We start from the raw sequence: 16,308 nt of genomic DNA on the forward strand, positions 1-16,308 counted from the left end.
TTTAGAATGTCCTGAGCTGGAATGGACCCACAAGGTCAAAAGAATGTGGCAAAAACCCTCCTCAGAAAAGTAGCAGGAAAAGTTGCCTCATGAGAGAAAACACCACCACGTTCTCTTTATGTCATCTACTAAAATTAAATTGATTTCTTCCAGGAATTAGTGTAAAAATCCTAGTTTAAAGAGAAATTTAGAATGTCCTGAGCTCGAATGGATCCACAAGGCCAAATGAATGCGGGAAAAAGTCTCTCCTCAGACAAATGGTGGGAAAAGTCCCCTCACGTGGATAGAGAAAATAGCACTGGTTGCTCTCCACACCTTGTGTACTAAAATTAAACAGATTTCTTCCAGAAATTAATGTAAAAATCCTATCTTAAAGAGAAATTTACAATGTCCTGAGCTGGAATGGACCCACAAGGATCAAGTCTAGCTCCTAGTCCCACACAGGGCAGCCCAACAATCCCACCCTGTGCCTGAGAGTGTTGTCCAAGATCAGTTTTACTCACAAAATTCACTTGTCTGGCTGAGGAGTGATATTCATTTAAATTGTCCAGAAAGATCAAAGAAAAATAGAGTTTATTCCATTCAACAAGATTCCACAGAGCTGATCCTGAAAGATGACGACTCCAGGATCAACCCTGCTACTGCAGAGCACTTGACATCCAAATCTGCTTCTCTACACTTGAAAAACTGCAGCAGAAACTCTACATTTCCTCAGAACACAGAAATTTTGAAAATCCTTGATTACCTTATTATTTTAAAATAATAATGCTTGAATATATCTTACAGACAACACCGGGGATCACCCCATAATTTCCAGTGGTTCTGATGTGTTCACCTGTACATTCCTTACTCAGCCATGTGGAAAAGCTGGAAATTCACTAGGAAATCACTTTTAGGCCTGTAACTGTAATAATAATTGTTATATTGTCTGTAATTATAATGCATATAATGATTATATGCAGCTTTGAATTCATGCACTTCCTCAGTTTAAGATGAACCTGAGTGAGGTCTATCAATTATACAAATCAAAACTGACTTCCCATGCAGCAACAGCCAAGAGAGGATTGATTTTTAATAAACACAAAACTGATGCAAACAGGCAGAAAATCCAGCACAATTTCTACTAAACAGATTACACCACTGCTGGAAGTCAACAGAAATCTGCTCCAAAGGAGTGACTCTCCCTTTTCTGGAGCAAAAAGTGGATTAACAACCATTAATAATACAGGAAAGCAACAGCATGTCCTGACATTCACAGGTTGTTTAACAATCAGAACATTTTACACCTGCTGGGCAAGGCTTAGTGCTGGAGAAAAACACAAACAAACAAAAAAAAAACATTGCCACAATGTGCTTTTTCTGCAAGTGCTGAACTCTTGTTGTGTGAAATAGTTATGATAAAAAATCCAAGCAGGGTGGTATCAAGTCCAATGTCACTTTTCCCTCTAAGTTCCCTACAAGATGTGGATTCCAAGCTGATTTTGAGTAAATACACGCTAATGAGGGCTATAAAAATCCACATTTGAAACCCAGCAGATGCATGAAGAGAGTGCAAAAAAAAGGCAAAATGCTAAAAGAAAAACCACTCTGAACATGTCCCAGTTTCCACATTTAGAAAGTAGGCCTTTAAACCATCTGTTCCCTGGAAATCTCAAAACCCCAAACCTTAGCGGACACTTATCACAGTCCAGCACTTCCTGCTCTTTTGGCACTTCCACAAGAATAATTAAAGCAAATCTGGGAGTGTGGGTCAGTAATACAGCTTCGGGAGAGTGCAGTGCATAGTGTTCCATCACAGCCCAAAAAAGAAATCAAAACAGCTTTAGTGTTTTGTGTTGGGCACCTGAACAGTGGGATATAGCTCCAACATACTGGGAGAGGGGATTTTAGGGAGAAATTCTCCCCTGTGAGGGTGGGGAGGCCTCAGGTTTCCTGGAAGTGTCCAAAGCCAGGTTGGATGGGGCCTGGGATAGTGGAAGGTACCCCTGCCCACGGCAGAGATGGGACTAGATGGGCTTTAATTCCAAATCTGGGATTGTATGAAACTGGAATTCCAGGAAGGAGGGAGGACACAGAAATGGACAAGCCCAGAAATGACCAACCTCAGCACCCCAGGGAGGCACCATCCCTTCAGCTGCACAGAAAACCCCAATTTTCATTGAAAACTGTGCTGGTGGAATCCACTCCAATCACCTCCAAGGTGCCTCTGAGCAGCTTCAGGCCAGGACACAAACTGGGGGTGCACAATCCACCCAGAAAACAACTATTTTTATGTATTTCCTAGTGCCAAATCAGATCTATTTTCACAGAAAAACAATGTCCTTATTTACCACATTTGTAGAAATACAGAGTGGGAAGAGCAGCTCTAACTCCTAACGCCAAGGAGTTTAGTGGGTACTTTTTCTTCAGATAGCACGGGTTACTTCCAAAATTATCCTTGCAAACATTAAAATACTGCATTTTTTGATGGAGGGATTGAAGGAGGGATGGAAGGAGGGATGGAAGGAGGGATGGAAGGAGGGATGGAAGGAGGGATGGAAGGAGGGATGGAAGGAGGGATGGAAGGAGGGATGGAAGGAGGGATGGAAGGAGGGATGGAAGGAGGGAAAGGAAGCCTTTACCTGTTTGTGAACCTTTGTAAGTTGTTCCAGGTTGTTCTCAAGAAAGGAAATTTTCTGCTTCTGCGCAGCACTTCCACCTCCATCATCACTGTCCAGTTCAACACTCTGCACACAAAATCAGCAAAGCCAGCACTCAGCAAAGCCAGGCTCAAGGGGAAGCTCAGCTCTTTGGCAAATTTGAGCTCCCCAAAGGCAGAAAAGACTTACAGAGCCCCAGATTTAAGAGAAATTATTTTAACTCTTTGTTTGATATTTAGGAATCACATTTCCTCTTACACAAAAAAAACCCAAGCTATTTTTTCTGAAGAATTATGGGGAAATCCTGAATAGGAAAATCATATTATACTAAATAATTTCTGAAGCTCATCATCTTTGAGAATTTTGTAGCTGAACTGCACTGGATAAGTTCATTTCCCTCAACCACCAACATCTTCCTTATCAAATTAGGACCAAATAAAAGCTGATAAACATCAGAACAGTTTTAATCTTGTTTCTCACTGCTACTAAAAAAGACATTATCCCATTTTGTAACTGCATGCACTAAAGGCTTCCAGCAAATCACAAGATTACTGCAAAAAAAGGAGAAGATTTGGGCTTGAAAGAGCCGAGTTTTACTTTTTTAACACGGGTGGTAAGATCCTGGACAAACAGTTTGCGCAGATTGTGAAGAGTCTGAAGCTCCCTTGCCTGGAATAAAAATAACAAAACAATTTTTTAAAAAGTACAAATTACTAGGACATAGTAGATGCTCTGGTGTAAAAGTTCTCCTTGGATCTGAGTTGGTAACAGGAGAAAAGTGCTCTGGATTCTCTCTCTAGGAATCTCATTGGCCCACTCTGAATACACAAAATAAACCCCATCCAGCCCCAAAACCACACTGAAAATAACAATTTCTCCAAAACTGGTAAAAACAACCTTTCTTAATTTTCATTTAGGTAGTACAAAGCTGTTTACTCAAAAATTAAAATATACACCAGCAGAGGATACAGCTATAGGGGGGAAAGTTGAATAAAGTGTAATTAAGACCTACCACTGTTTCTTCCAGCCCTTTAAGGTCTTCTCTTGCTTGTTCCCTTTTATCATTAAGGAGTCTGGAAAGGTGACAACATGGAACACAAATCAGTCATCATAAACAGAGGAGAATCAGCCAGCATCCACCTGGAGCAGCACATCTGCAGGTGGCAGCAAATTGTACATCTCTAATTCATCTTTAATTATGCTTTTGACTGCCACAAATATCCAATTTTATCACGTGCAAGGGCCGAGGCACCACCTCCATCTTTGTGGCCACACATGGGATTTTTCTCTCTCATTTCCAGGAAAGGCTTTTACTCAGACAGCTGATTTAAAACCCCCAAAAAAATCAACAAAACCCCACCAAAAATTCCCAACTTCTTTCATGCTTGTTTTGCTGTGTAATACGGAATGAGAGATTTAACACTTTCTGGGACATTTTATAAAATCAGAGCTCTAATAAACTTGATTTGGCAATTACCAAAACCACTATTGAAAAGCCTGTGGTATAAAAATAGAGAATAATTGATAATTATTTATTAGTAGTTCCTGCACTGTGAAATGGTATTTTCAGTGTGAATATTCCAGCACAAATCCCTCTCCCTAGCACATTTTCCATGGACACATGAAGAGGTTCAGGGATACCAAGTGAGGAAACTGAGCACTTACATGAGCTTTTCCAGTTTCATTTCTCTTTCCTGGTCCTCAATTTTTAATTTATCATAATCTGCACTCAGCTTCTCCTGTTCCAGCTGCAGCTTCTGGTTCATGCTGGAAACGTGAAAGGAAAGATCAGGACAGATCAGCCTGAACCCCAGGAGGAAGGGAGGGTCAATCTCCACAAACAAAATGGGATTGGGTAGTGAAAAAGTAAAGCTGTAACTCTCTACTGAAAAATTCTGGAAGAAATGAAGCAGAATTTTAAAATATTGGAGAGCTAAATTCAGCGGTTTGTTTTGTTTGCCCTAAAGGAGGACACAAATTGTTGTTGGCATCTTTCTGCCTTGCTTCCTCATTTCCCTACGATTAATCTTTGGCCACACAATAAATATGATAAAAGAATGCCTAGATTTTAGAAAAAGAAGAATACAGGAGCAAAACATAACAGAGTCACATTGGTGTGTGAAGAAAAAAATATAAAAATGTGTGAAAATGGGAGCTGTTGGAGTCACCCAGACTCTTAGAGGGTCTGGGGCAGGACTGGTTGCTGTGAGAACCTCAAAACCTTCCTGGGGATGTGGTTCAGTGGTGGCTGAACTCCATGTTCATGAAAAAGGCATTTTCCAAGCCAAATGATCCCATGATCCTTTAAAACCCACTCTCCTCCAAGCTTCTCTCACCTACTGACCTGCAGGTGCAACATTACCCTTTTTTTAAAAAAACTCTCTATAATTTTACAGTCTTGTTAAAGCTCCCCAATAAAGAATTAGACACTGTAATCCACCCTGCAAAATAATTACAGGGTTGGCTGCTGCATGTAAGGACAGAACTCCCAGAGAAACATCAGTCAAATCTAACAGAACCAACCCCAAACCAGGACAGAGGGAGGGATGGAGAGGGTGAACTTACTCCCTGATTTCATCGATTATTTTCTGCTTCTCTTCGATTTCATCCCTCAGCCTGGACAGCTGCTTCTGGTGGGCTTCCCTGTGACTCTCCATCTGCTGCTCCAGAGCCTTCTGCAAACACCAGAGCCAGGAATCAGAACAATCCAGGGACACACGGCTCCCTCTCACCCAGCCTCTAGATTTGAGGGAAAACTACCAAATCCATTCAGGAATCTGCCTGCCATTTCCTTCTGTAATCACAAAGCTCTGTGCCTACTCATCCAAGCATTTCATTCAGACTTTAGCAACAGATGTACAATTTTGACTCATTTTCTTGCAAAAAGTACCACATGAAAAGCCAGGGCTGGGCCAGAAATGACACTGATTTTACACCACTCTTCTCTTATTTCCCCTGCTTATTCTCCCAGGAAATACTTGTACAGCTCTACCTGTGGCAGAAATAAAACCCAAACCTCTGAGAACTGTTTATCCACAGCCCTGCTATTGAAATTGTTATTTAAATTTAAATTCTAGGAGTAAATATGCCTCAAGCAACAAGAAAAACTCAATTTATTTCTTTAGACTGCTAACAAAAACTTTGCTTTTTTCCTCAGAGCTGTTAAGGTACAACCACTTTAATCACAACTCCTTTTATCACTTTACAACTGCTTTAATCGCTTACAATTTTTATAATGAAGGGAAAAGTTCTGGAGCTGGCAAACCTCTATCACTATCCTTGTAAAACTGTATTTTTCCTTGTCTGCAATTTGCAACCCCATCAGAACAACTCATTACTGCAAACATTTCTTGGCATTCCAAAGGAAAAATACCAGAAAACAGGTTTATCTATTTTATTATTATTTCCAGGAGATAATCAGCCAAACTTTGAGGAAGTAGCCTCTTTTAAAATCAAATTTATAAGTACTTAAATGGTATTAAACCCAGCAGCCTCATTCACTACTGAGCAAATTGAGTTCCAGCAGAGCTCCAGCAGTAAAAAATTAGTGTAACACAGAGGTGGATCAATGTAATTTTTGGCCATGTGAACAGGAAGACAAAATTCCACCCCAATGAAAAATGTCACCAAGAAATTCCCTCTGCATTTCCACTGTGCCAAGCTACCTTCATCTCCTCTGCATCCTGCAGTCGTGTCAGATGCTCCTTCTCCTTGTCCTTGAAGCTGACCTCATGCATTTTTTCTGTTTAAAGGTGGAGACAGTTTTAATTTTAAATGTAAATTTTAGATTTTTAAATAAATTTTAATTTATTCCAAGAGATAAAAATAAAGATTCTGTTCTAACAGTGCAGGAAATGATGAAGAAAATTTAAACAAAAAAAGTCTTGTTCCCACCTCAGAGAGGGAAATTTCCTTGTGCAGAAATCCAGAATGATTTTAAGGCTGCAGGGTTATAAATTCACACAACCCAGGAGCTTAGCAAAGCCACAAGAACTTCTTTTGATACCTACACATTTTCCACATTAAACTGGAAGGGAAAAATCAAGCAAACCTTAAAAAATTAAGTCAGCTGGGAAAGACACAACTTGTGCACAACTAAGGGAAGCAGCTTTGTTTGGAATGGGGCAGGGATTGTGCAGAGGGATGACTGAAATTTAGATAAATCCTTATCCCAGAATTTTACAGAATATTTATCAAGATTGATTGGTGCTGTTTGGTAAAGGATCTGTGTGGGGGTTTTTATCATTTTTCACATCATTAAAACCCAAAACTGAGTTTTCTAAGGCAGAAATGATGAGCACGAGACCCAAAGTCGTACCTTGAGCGCGTAACTTGGCCAGCTCCTCGTTGAGGGAGTCCTGGGACTCCTCCAGCTGCCTCCTCTTCTGCTCCATGTTCTGCATGTAGTCTGTCAGGGATTTGATCTTTGCCTCATGCTTTAAAGACAAGGAAATAGCCGTGAGATGGGAATAGCTGTGTCCCAGGAATTCAGGGGGAACCGTCCCACATAAAGGAGGAAAAACGGGAAGATTTCCACATCCAGAGGTGATAACTTGGAGAACTCACAGCAAAATGTCTGGGCAGGAGCTACGAGATCAAAGCAGGCTGTGTTTTTAGAGGCCACACTTAGTAGCCCAATTTGGAATTCAGGCAGTAATCCCAAAACATCCCTGGAAGCTCCTGACTCGGTGTTAAACCAACAGCAGCAGCTTTTTAAAAGCAGCTGGACACCAGCCCTGAGGTGGCTTTGGGATCTTCAAGGTGCAGAAGCTCACATGGACTCTCCCCAGCCATCCTGATGGTTTGGTGCTTGCCAACAACCTTCTGAACTAGAAGGGCTCGTGGGTAAATAGAAAACAGCGGAGTTTGTAGTGAAAAACACACAGTGGAATTAAAATATTTTATTTTGAAGATAAAAATTATGATAGTTTGGATTATTGCATCTTAATTAAAAAGATGGAGTAGAACTTAACAATGACACTCTGCTGAAGGAAAAGGGGCTCTTCCCTGTTCCAGGTTTGCTTAGGATAACTGCTAGGGAATGAAACAGAGGGAATTGGATCATGTCTTTCTCTTCCCACTTCCATGCAGGTGAGGTCAGAGCTCCCAGCCCCTCTCCACAGCCATCACTGCCTGTCCCTGCCACACGCTCAGAACCCCTCCTACCCCCTGGATTTCTATCCCAGAAAGTTTTTCATGATGTTCTGTAGCTTGCTGCCTCGTTTTCTCAGCAGCACACCCACAGAGCAGATCCAGGGAGCTCCCCAAAGGTTTGGCTTGTGAAAAACACGGTCAGTGATCTTTTAAAGTGATCCAAGATACAAATTACAGCATCACAGAATGAACCAGGTTGGGAAAGACCTTTGAGATCAACAAATTCCTGGTGAGGGAACCACTCCAGGGAGGAATTTCAGTGCTATTCCACCACACACACTGTGAGACCTCCAGCAGGACATGACCGTGCCAGAGCTCAGGACGCAACAAAACGCTGAGGGGGAGGAATGAGAGGAGAACAGAACACCCAAGAGACAGCAGCGCTCTGCTCCATGAGGCCCATTTCTCACTGCTGCCACACACATTCCGTGGGGAAGGAGGCTGGGAAGGCCACCAAAGCCTGGGAGAAGGCAGGAGCAGACCCACCTGGGAGATGAGGAGCTGGCAGGCCGCGAGCTCCCTCTCGCTGGCGTTCATCTTCCTGTTGGAGTCCATCTGGGCGCTCTCCAGCTGCTTGCTCCGGTTCACCAGCGACTTCACCTCCGACTTCATCTTGCTGATGTAGAGCCTGGCCATGGTGAACTCCTCCTCGATCACCCCGTTCACATCTGCCAACTGAGCACACGGGGATCGCCAGCTGCTCCCAGCACCCAGAGCTCCTCCTGCGCCGGGAACCCGGCTGGGGCCTTGGGCTGGGATTTGGGGTGGTTTTATGGGCCGGGACATTTTAGAAAGAGAGTTTGGAGAAGGGGAGAAGAGTGTGAATTATTTCTGAAAACTTAAAGCTTGGAGTTTAATAGTAAACTAAAATATTTGGAGGACAAAAAAAAAAATCTGAATTGGGATCTTTTCACAAAGCAAAGAGCGCTTGTTACATTAAGGAGACAACTTCCTTCACAATTTTTGGTTTAATTTGTCCTTTTATCTTATATTTTTATTTTTATTTATCTTGTATTTTTCACATTTGTGTGCAAGGATACAGGGACATCATATCCAGGTATTAGGCTGGAGATCAGGGAAAGGTTCTTCCCCCAGAGGGTGCTGACACTGCCCAGGCTCTCCCGGGGAATGGGTACATTCCCAAGGCTGCCAGAGCTCCAGGAGTGTTTGAACAACACTCCCAAAGATGCCCAGGGTAGGATTTTGGGGTGTCTGTGCAGGGCCAGAAGCTGGATCCATGATCCCATGGATCCCTTCCAGCTCAGCAGATTCCACTGAGGAGCTGTGCTGGTTCTCCCTGAGCAAAATCACAGCTCAACTTCATCTGCTTCCCCCTTTTTACAGCACTGCCAAGGGGAGGGGAACATGTGCTGCTTCTTCTCCCAAAAATCATGAAAAATGAGACTTCTTCCAAAATTTTCAGTCTGCTCTGAGAGTAGACACACTTGGAGAAGATGCTAATTGCCAACAAATTGTAAATTATTCTCCTAAGCGCTCCTCAGTCTGGCCTTATTTCCACTGACAGCTGTCCCCTGAAGTGCTGACATCTCAGCACCTACAAAAACCCGCAGCAAACTGCCTCTGCCTCCATTTGCAAAGGTTTCCCCTCCCAGTCCCTGCTCCTGCGGCCACCAGAGGCTGCTGTGACATCTCCAAAGGCTGGAACCCGCAGCACCACAGGGACAGCAGGGATTGTGTCCTCTGCAGCAGGACAGGCAGGAGCTCCTGCTGACCTAAGAGAGCCTTGGCAGGAAATCAACAAAAAAGTGACCTAAAAGTAACAAAAAGGTATTGCAAGGGATTTTCATACCTCTCAAAAATGAACTCGGCCAGTTTTAACCACTGCTGGTTTTTATGTGGTTTAAAATAGACAAAGGTGGCATTAACACCACCAAGGAGATTTTCCAGGCCATGGAAAGTTTCCATCGCTGCCATTTAGCAATGACCATACAAATATTTTCTCTGAAATCAGCGTTTTGTCCTTCTACAAATGTGACAAAGTGAGCAGCCACCTCCTCTACTGTATCCCCAAACCCAAGAGCCACACAAAGGCAAACCTCAAAGCAGGGCTGATCAAAATTTGCACCAAATTTCTGATATTGGCCACCTCAGAAGCCAAAATTTTCATATTCTGGGAATTCTGAGTCATGCCAGCTAAGGAAAGGAGTTGGGCTGTGTGTGTATTGTTTTGGGGGGAATTCAGACCCCCCATTAATCAATTCAGTGACTCCAAGATGGGCTCCCAAAAACTGAGCTGGGAATAACTGTGGGAATTGTGAGCCCAGCCACACCAAGAGCTCTGCAGTGTCTTCCTGTGTGCTCAGCCAGGATTTACAGGGAATGTCCTGGGAGAGGGACTGCTGGATCCACACATTCCACATCTACTGATGCTCCCAGGGCTGGAGCCAGGCTGGGAGAGCTGGGAATGTTCCCCTGGAGAAGGGAAGGATCCAGGGAGAGCTGGGAATGTTCCCCTGGAGAAGGGAAGGATCCAGGGAGAGCTGGGAATGTTCCCCTGGAGAAGGGAAGGATCCAGGGAGAGCTGGGAATGTTCCCCTGGAGAAGGGAAGGATCCAGGGAGAGCTGGGAATGTTCCCCTGGAGAAGGGAAGGATCCAGGGAGAGCTGGGAATGTTCCCCTGGAGAAGGGAAGGATCCAGGGAGAGCTGGGAATGTTCCCCTGGAGAAGGGAAGGATCCAGGGAGAGCTCAGAGTCCCTTGCAGGGCCTGAAGGGGCTCCAGGAGAGCTGGAGAGGGACTGGGGACAAGGGATGGAGGGACAGGACCCAGGGAATGGCTCCCAGTGCCAGAGGGCAGGGATGGGTGGGAGATTGGGAATTGGGAATTCCTGGCTGTGAGTGTGGGGATGGGCTGGGATGGAATTCCCAGAGCAGCTGTGGCTGCCCCTGGATCCCTGCAAGTGCCCAAGGCCAGGCTGGACACTGGGGCTTGGAGCAGCTGGGACAGTGGGAGGTGTCCCTGCCCCTGACAGGGGATTTGGAACCAGAAGAGCTTTAAGCCCCTTCCAAGCCAAACCCCTCTGGGATTCCCTGATTTGCTGGAGTGCTTTTCCTGCAGGAGGAGGGGGGGAAAGCACAAAGCCCACGCACGGTTTTCACGTCGTTGGTGCCGATGATTCCCCCGATCTCCCCCAGATCCTTCAGCAGCAGGTTCAGGATTTCTGTGGCTCTCTTCTTCTGGTGGTTGCTGAGCTCTTGCAACTGGCCCAGCTCCCTCTGGGTCGCTGTCAGGGCACTCTGGAAAGGTTTAAAAACAAGAATTACCCTCCCCTCTGCAGGCTGGGCAGCTTTCATGGGGTATTTTCCTCATGCCTCCTGGCAAAATGTAGTGACACATCCAGTTCCACCTTGGTATAATCCACTTTCACAACTCACTTGCCACCAAAGGCTACTTTAGATTATTAAATGTAGCAAATCCGCTAAGAATCTGATTTGCATAATACACCAAAGGAGGTTAATCACAGAGAAGTAGGTAGAGAGGGATAGAAAATTCAATTTTTTCCAATGGATTTCGTGGTAATCTGTTTTACTGGGGGAGATAACAAAGTCTTTAATGAAACATATCTGTTAACAACAGCTCCTTAAATTGGTGTAATGAATTAAGGGAAAAGGATGCTTTAAGCTACTAAACCAATCTTGATTTTCCTCAGATCCCATTTTTTTCCTGAAGATCAGGACACATCAGCTGAAAAAGCCGATTAATTTTTTTCCTGATTCCTTCCTTGAGATCCCCCGGCTCCCTGTAAAATCCCAGCTCCGCAGCACACAGTCCAGAAAACCACAGAACGCTGCCATTTGCATGAGGCAGACTTTCACAGCTTTCTTGGCAAAATACAGGTTTTAAATATCCAAAACACAGGATGGCCACTTGTCACATCCAGTTCCTTGCTGCAAGAGCCACAATCTGCCACCAACTTCCACAGTGCAGCTTCTGAATTACCTTCATTTTGTTGTTTAATTAATTCAGGGAAGAGAGGGTGACACCAGCAGGTTTTTGGGAAACCCTTTGGGAATGTTTAGGGAGCAAGGAGGGAGCCAACAGGATTGAACAAGTTGCTCTTACACTTTTCTGTGCCAGCTCATCCGCCAGCTGCTCGTTGGTCCTGGTTTTGTCCTCCACTTCCTGGGATTTCTGGTCATAGTTGACAGCCAGCTCTTCCAGGGCTTGGAGCACCTCCTTCACTTCATCCTTGGCTGCTTCGTTCTCGATCTGCAGCCGGGTCAGCTCCTCCTGGATCTTCTCATAGTCCCTCCTCGTGGAGGCCAAAAGCTGGGAAGAAATATCACAGCAGCAGTAAGTGACCCAAAAACTCCTTCAAAAGGCAATGTTGGAAAGGAGGAAAAGAGGGAAAAAAGGGGGTACAAATCATCTGTGCAGGAGGGGTGAAATCCTGAAAACATCACCAGTTCCAGCACAAAGCACAAAAAAAAGGCTCTGAACTTCAACAACAAGACAAATCTTCACCAAATCCTATTACAACCCAAGACTGAGGCAGAGAAACTGATTTTAAACAGTATCAGAGCTCCAAAGACATTTTCTGCCCTCAATCCAGCGCTGCAGCTCAAACCAAAAAAAATACCACAAAGTAAAATGTTTCACCAGAGGCTCAGGGCTTTGAACTGAGCTGAGGGAAAAGAGCTCTCTGAGGCATCCTCAAAGACCTTGTGGCTTTACAGAAATATTTTGATAAGCAAACCTAAGACGATTATTCTCAGCTATCATCTGAAGGATGATGCTGAGGACAGATTAGCTGCTCCTGTTTGCTGAGGGAAAATATTAATCTCAGAAGGAAATACTGACTTCACACACACACACTCTCTAGAGAGTGTTTCCAAGCTGGAAAACTTATTAAATTGACTCTCAGCACGCTGCTGAAGTCTCAGTGATTGTGAGAGGTCCCTTGTCCTTGAACCAATGTTCAGGGAGATGGTAAAGCCTTGAAAATTCAGCTGTGGTGTCCTCAGCACAACCCCAGCCCCACCAGCAGCCCTGCATGGCAGGATGATGTGAAAATAAATAAAAATGACACCTAACATTTACTGCTAATACTGCACTTTCAAGAATAATAACAAAATCAGGGCTTGACATGGTGTAAAAACATCAAATAGGGAATTACAACAGAGAAAATCAGTGTGGGAGATATGAGAGGGCCTCACGCTCATCCTGACAGCAAAGTCTGGACATCTATTCACAGAATTTACTCCTTCCCAAGAAATATGGATTATGGATTGGTATAATGTGGAATAAAACCTTCCCTGCTGAAGTGTTTTGGGTGGATTTCTCCCAATCTGCCCACCCAGCAGCTGAGTGAGACCCTCAGCAAAAAAAAACCAACCCCACCCCTCTCAAGCAGACTACCCAAAAAGCAGAATATCCCAGAATAAATGGCTTTTTTTTTTTTTTTTTTTGGCTCAGAGTGCTGGTGGAAAATAGGAAACCAGGCAGGCAGCTCTGGAGGCTGGCACGTGCCCAGAGAGGCACAGAGAGAATTCAGATGTAAAGGAAATTTATCTCCCTGGTAATGGCTGCAGCCTCAGAAGTGCTCTCACGTTATGGAAAAAGCCATTGGATTGCCAGAGCCAGATGGCATGTAAATATTTAAACAACAATATAGCTTCAAATAATCTTCCTGCTAAACACAGATGGATCTATTATTTACATTTACTTAAGAAATTTTCTGTGTGAACGTCGCCGCGGCTTCGAGAAGCGCTGTGCATCACCTACAGCATAAACAAGGAGATTCTGGCTGATATTGTGTGGAAAAAATGGTGCAAGGTTTTCAAAAGACACCAAAAAAATATGTTATAAAGATGAGCTGGAAAAAAAGAGAAAAGGCCCATGGCTGCAGCACTTCATGGATCTGTTCCACACGGGGATGGAATATTCAGAATCCCCCAAAACACCCACCTTAAGCAGCAGCCAGAGGTGAAAAGGTACCAACCCCCCCTAAAATCAGCCTCATCTGCAGCAGGCCTCAGGTTTATAATTAACCTGCTGGCTTAATCAAGCAGAAATAAGGACTGGCTAATTAGGGGGGAGCAGAGTGAGGCAGCTGCTGGTGGATCAGTGAGCTCATCACATCTCCAGGGGAGAGCAGGGATGGCTGATGTGGGGAAAAACACCTTGAATAATAAAATATCACCTTCTCCCTCAAAGGTAAGAGCTGGACAAGAGCTGAGATGAGGCAGGAAAAGGCTCTGAGCAGCATCAGCTGCAGAGATTTTGCAATTGAGCGAAGCTGGACGAGGAATGTGCAAAAAAATAGGGAGGAAAACATCCACTGAAATCCAAATTCATCTTCCAGAAGTGATACTGGAACAGGGAAGGTGAGGAATAACTGTGTCAGCTGCTCCCCAAAGGGAGGAATACACATCAAAAACAAGGCATGGCTGGGAGGGGAGAATCAGCCTCAGGTGGGGAAAGGGATGTGGTAAAGATGGGAGAAGTGAGGTGACAAAAACTCATAACACACATCAGGAAATAACAGGCTGAGCAGGCATGAAGTGCACTATTATTATTATTATTATTATTATTATTATTATTATTATTATTATTATTATTTACTATTATATATTATTATATATTATATTATATATTATATTATATATTATATAATATATAATACAACATAATTACACTATATAATATAGAATTAATATTTTAACAATCAGTTATTATTATTATTATTATTATTATTATTATTATTATTATTATTATTATTATTATTATTATTATTATTATTATTTTTATTATTATTATTCTGTTGGTGTAGCCACAGGCAGTACACTGGGCAGTGCAGGGAAATCAAATCAAGCTGTGGCAAGAGAATGAGGAGCTTCACCTTGGAGAAAAAATAAAATAAAATAAAATAAAATAATAAAGATTCCCAGGACAAGTTCCCAGAGGGGACAGTCACTCAGTCCCCTGAGTGTTGAATAACAGACATGATCATAAATTGGTTTTTCCTCTAAGAACATTTTGGAAGCCCTTTCTGAGGGCCTGGATACACAATAAAAGCAATTCCTAAGAAATATCACGCCAATATTTGGGGATCTTGGTGTTTTATTGCCTCATTTTGCATCTTCACAACTCCTCATAGAAAGGAATGGCTTGACTGAGTTTAGTGATCATTTCTGCATCCTAAACCCCACAAAAAATTCATTTTAGGGCCAGAAATGGTGCAATCAATGTTTGAAGCGAGCAATCCGAGATTTTCCAGCAAATCTGCGGCAGCACCAATTATCAGGTTTTTTCTAATTGCCCAAATAATGATAATTAGTGATTTAATATCATGAAATCTCTAATTCCCTATAGCCCATAGTGCCTGGATAGCTGAATGGGCACAGACACATCAGAAATCAGATTTGGAGTGAAAAAATCCTGGCCCCACTCCTACCTTGGACCTCCAGCATCACTTCCCAGCAGGAGGGATTGTTATTTCAAGGAGTTTTATCAAGGCTTAATGAGAATATTACGAAATTTCAAGTTTAAACCTGGCTGACACCTTTTCCACTTTAATTTTAGGCAGTTTATATGAACAAGCTGTGACAGAATCATTAAACAAGGGGCTCAGGAGCAAAATGTAAAGGGTTTTTTTTAGGTTGGTTTATTTATTTTAGTTTCTTACCTCCTCTTGATCCAACATTTGCTGCTTTAATTTTTCAGCCAACTGGCTCTGCTGGTTGATTTCATCATCCTGCAATGAAACAGGGGTGGAGATTTTTTAATTTCTTTTCACACCTCTCATTTGATCACTTTTTATTTCCTCTTTCTAGGAAAGAAAGGGGGACAACACAGCAAACTTTGTGCATGCTTGAGTGGTATGAGGGGAGAGAAAAAGAAATATACATAAATAAATATGTATATCATTTATAAATAAATATACCATAAATAAAAATACACAGAGCTCTGCAGTAAAAGCTGTGTGTGTAAATGGTGATATTTTGAGTTTGGGATCAAATATCTTATTTCCTACAGTACTCTGCCAAATTATGCTTCCCATGTTTTCTAGGGAAAAATTCAAACCTTCCAGATCCCTCCAAAATAATTTACTGGGCTTTTCTACTTTTGATGAGGAAACTGAAAGAATGACTGGGTTTTTTTTCCCTTTTCCTGATCAGTATGTAAAAGCTGGAGATTGCTACTGGGGATGCAGAGAAAAGCTCTCATTTCTTACAGAAAACTGCTCTTTTCAGCACCACCAACACTGCTGTGCAACCAGCCCAAAATGAAGATTTAAACACAATTCCTTTGTGTCCACACACAGCCAAACCTCAATATTCACAGGCAACACAGACACACTGGGCTTTTTTTTTTTTCCTGCTTTTTTTCCCTGCTAATTACAGCTGAATTTTAAAATTGAGTATTGATTCATGATGAGAGCTGCCCTTTTTTCCAGGCAGCTTTTTTTGCTGCTCTCATCCTTGGTGGTGAATGGCTTTTTCTGGGCCTTTTCTTTTCCCCCCCATTTTTCATCTTCCCAAAGCTCTTAATGG

At 43.0% G+C, this 16,308-nt stretch overlaps 1 protein-coding gene across 3 annotated transcripts in view; it reads right to left on the bottom strand.

Annotated features, from left to right (window-relative positions):
* KIF5C (kinesin family member 5C) overlaps positions 1–16,308 on the bottom strand; it is a 70,778-nt gene that overhangs the window by 8,821 nt on the left and 45,649 nt on the right. For all 3 annotated transcript variants that reach the window (XM_088059067.1, XM_088059065.1, XM_005519586.2), the window contains exons 13-23: positions 15,441–15,509; positions 11,876–12,082; positions 10,903–11,049; positions 8,280–8,468; positions 6,958–7,075; positions 6,305–6,381; positions 5,205–5,314; positions 4,305–4,406; positions 3,652–3,712; positions 3,237–3,308; positions 2,622–2,726 (exon numbers count right to left, since the gene is read on the bottom strand). In XM_088059067.1, the coding sequence (XP_087915193.1) occupies positions 2,622–2,726; positions 3,237–3,308; positions 3,652–3,712; positions 4,305–4,406; positions 5,205–5,314; positions 6,305–6,381; positions 6,958–7,075; positions 8,280–8,468; positions 10,903–11,049; positions 11,876–12,082; positions 15,441–15,509 (1,257 nt within the window). The remainder of the gene's footprint in view (positions 1–2,621; positions 2,727–3,236; positions 3,309–3,651; positions 3,713–4,304; positions 4,407–5,204; positions 5,315–6,304; positions 6,382–6,957; positions 7,076–8,279; positions 8,469–10,902; positions 11,050–11,875; positions 12,083–15,440; positions 15,510–16,308) is intronic.

Source organism: Pseudopodoces humilis, chromosome 8, assembly GCF_049639895.1.
Source record: "Pseudopodoces humilis isolate 2021_Gansu_Grassland_sample_001 chromosome 8, ASM4963989v1, whole genome shotgun sequence".
NCBI lineage: Eukaryota > Metazoa > Chordata > Aves > Passeriformes > Paridae > Pseudopodoces > Pseudopodoces humilis.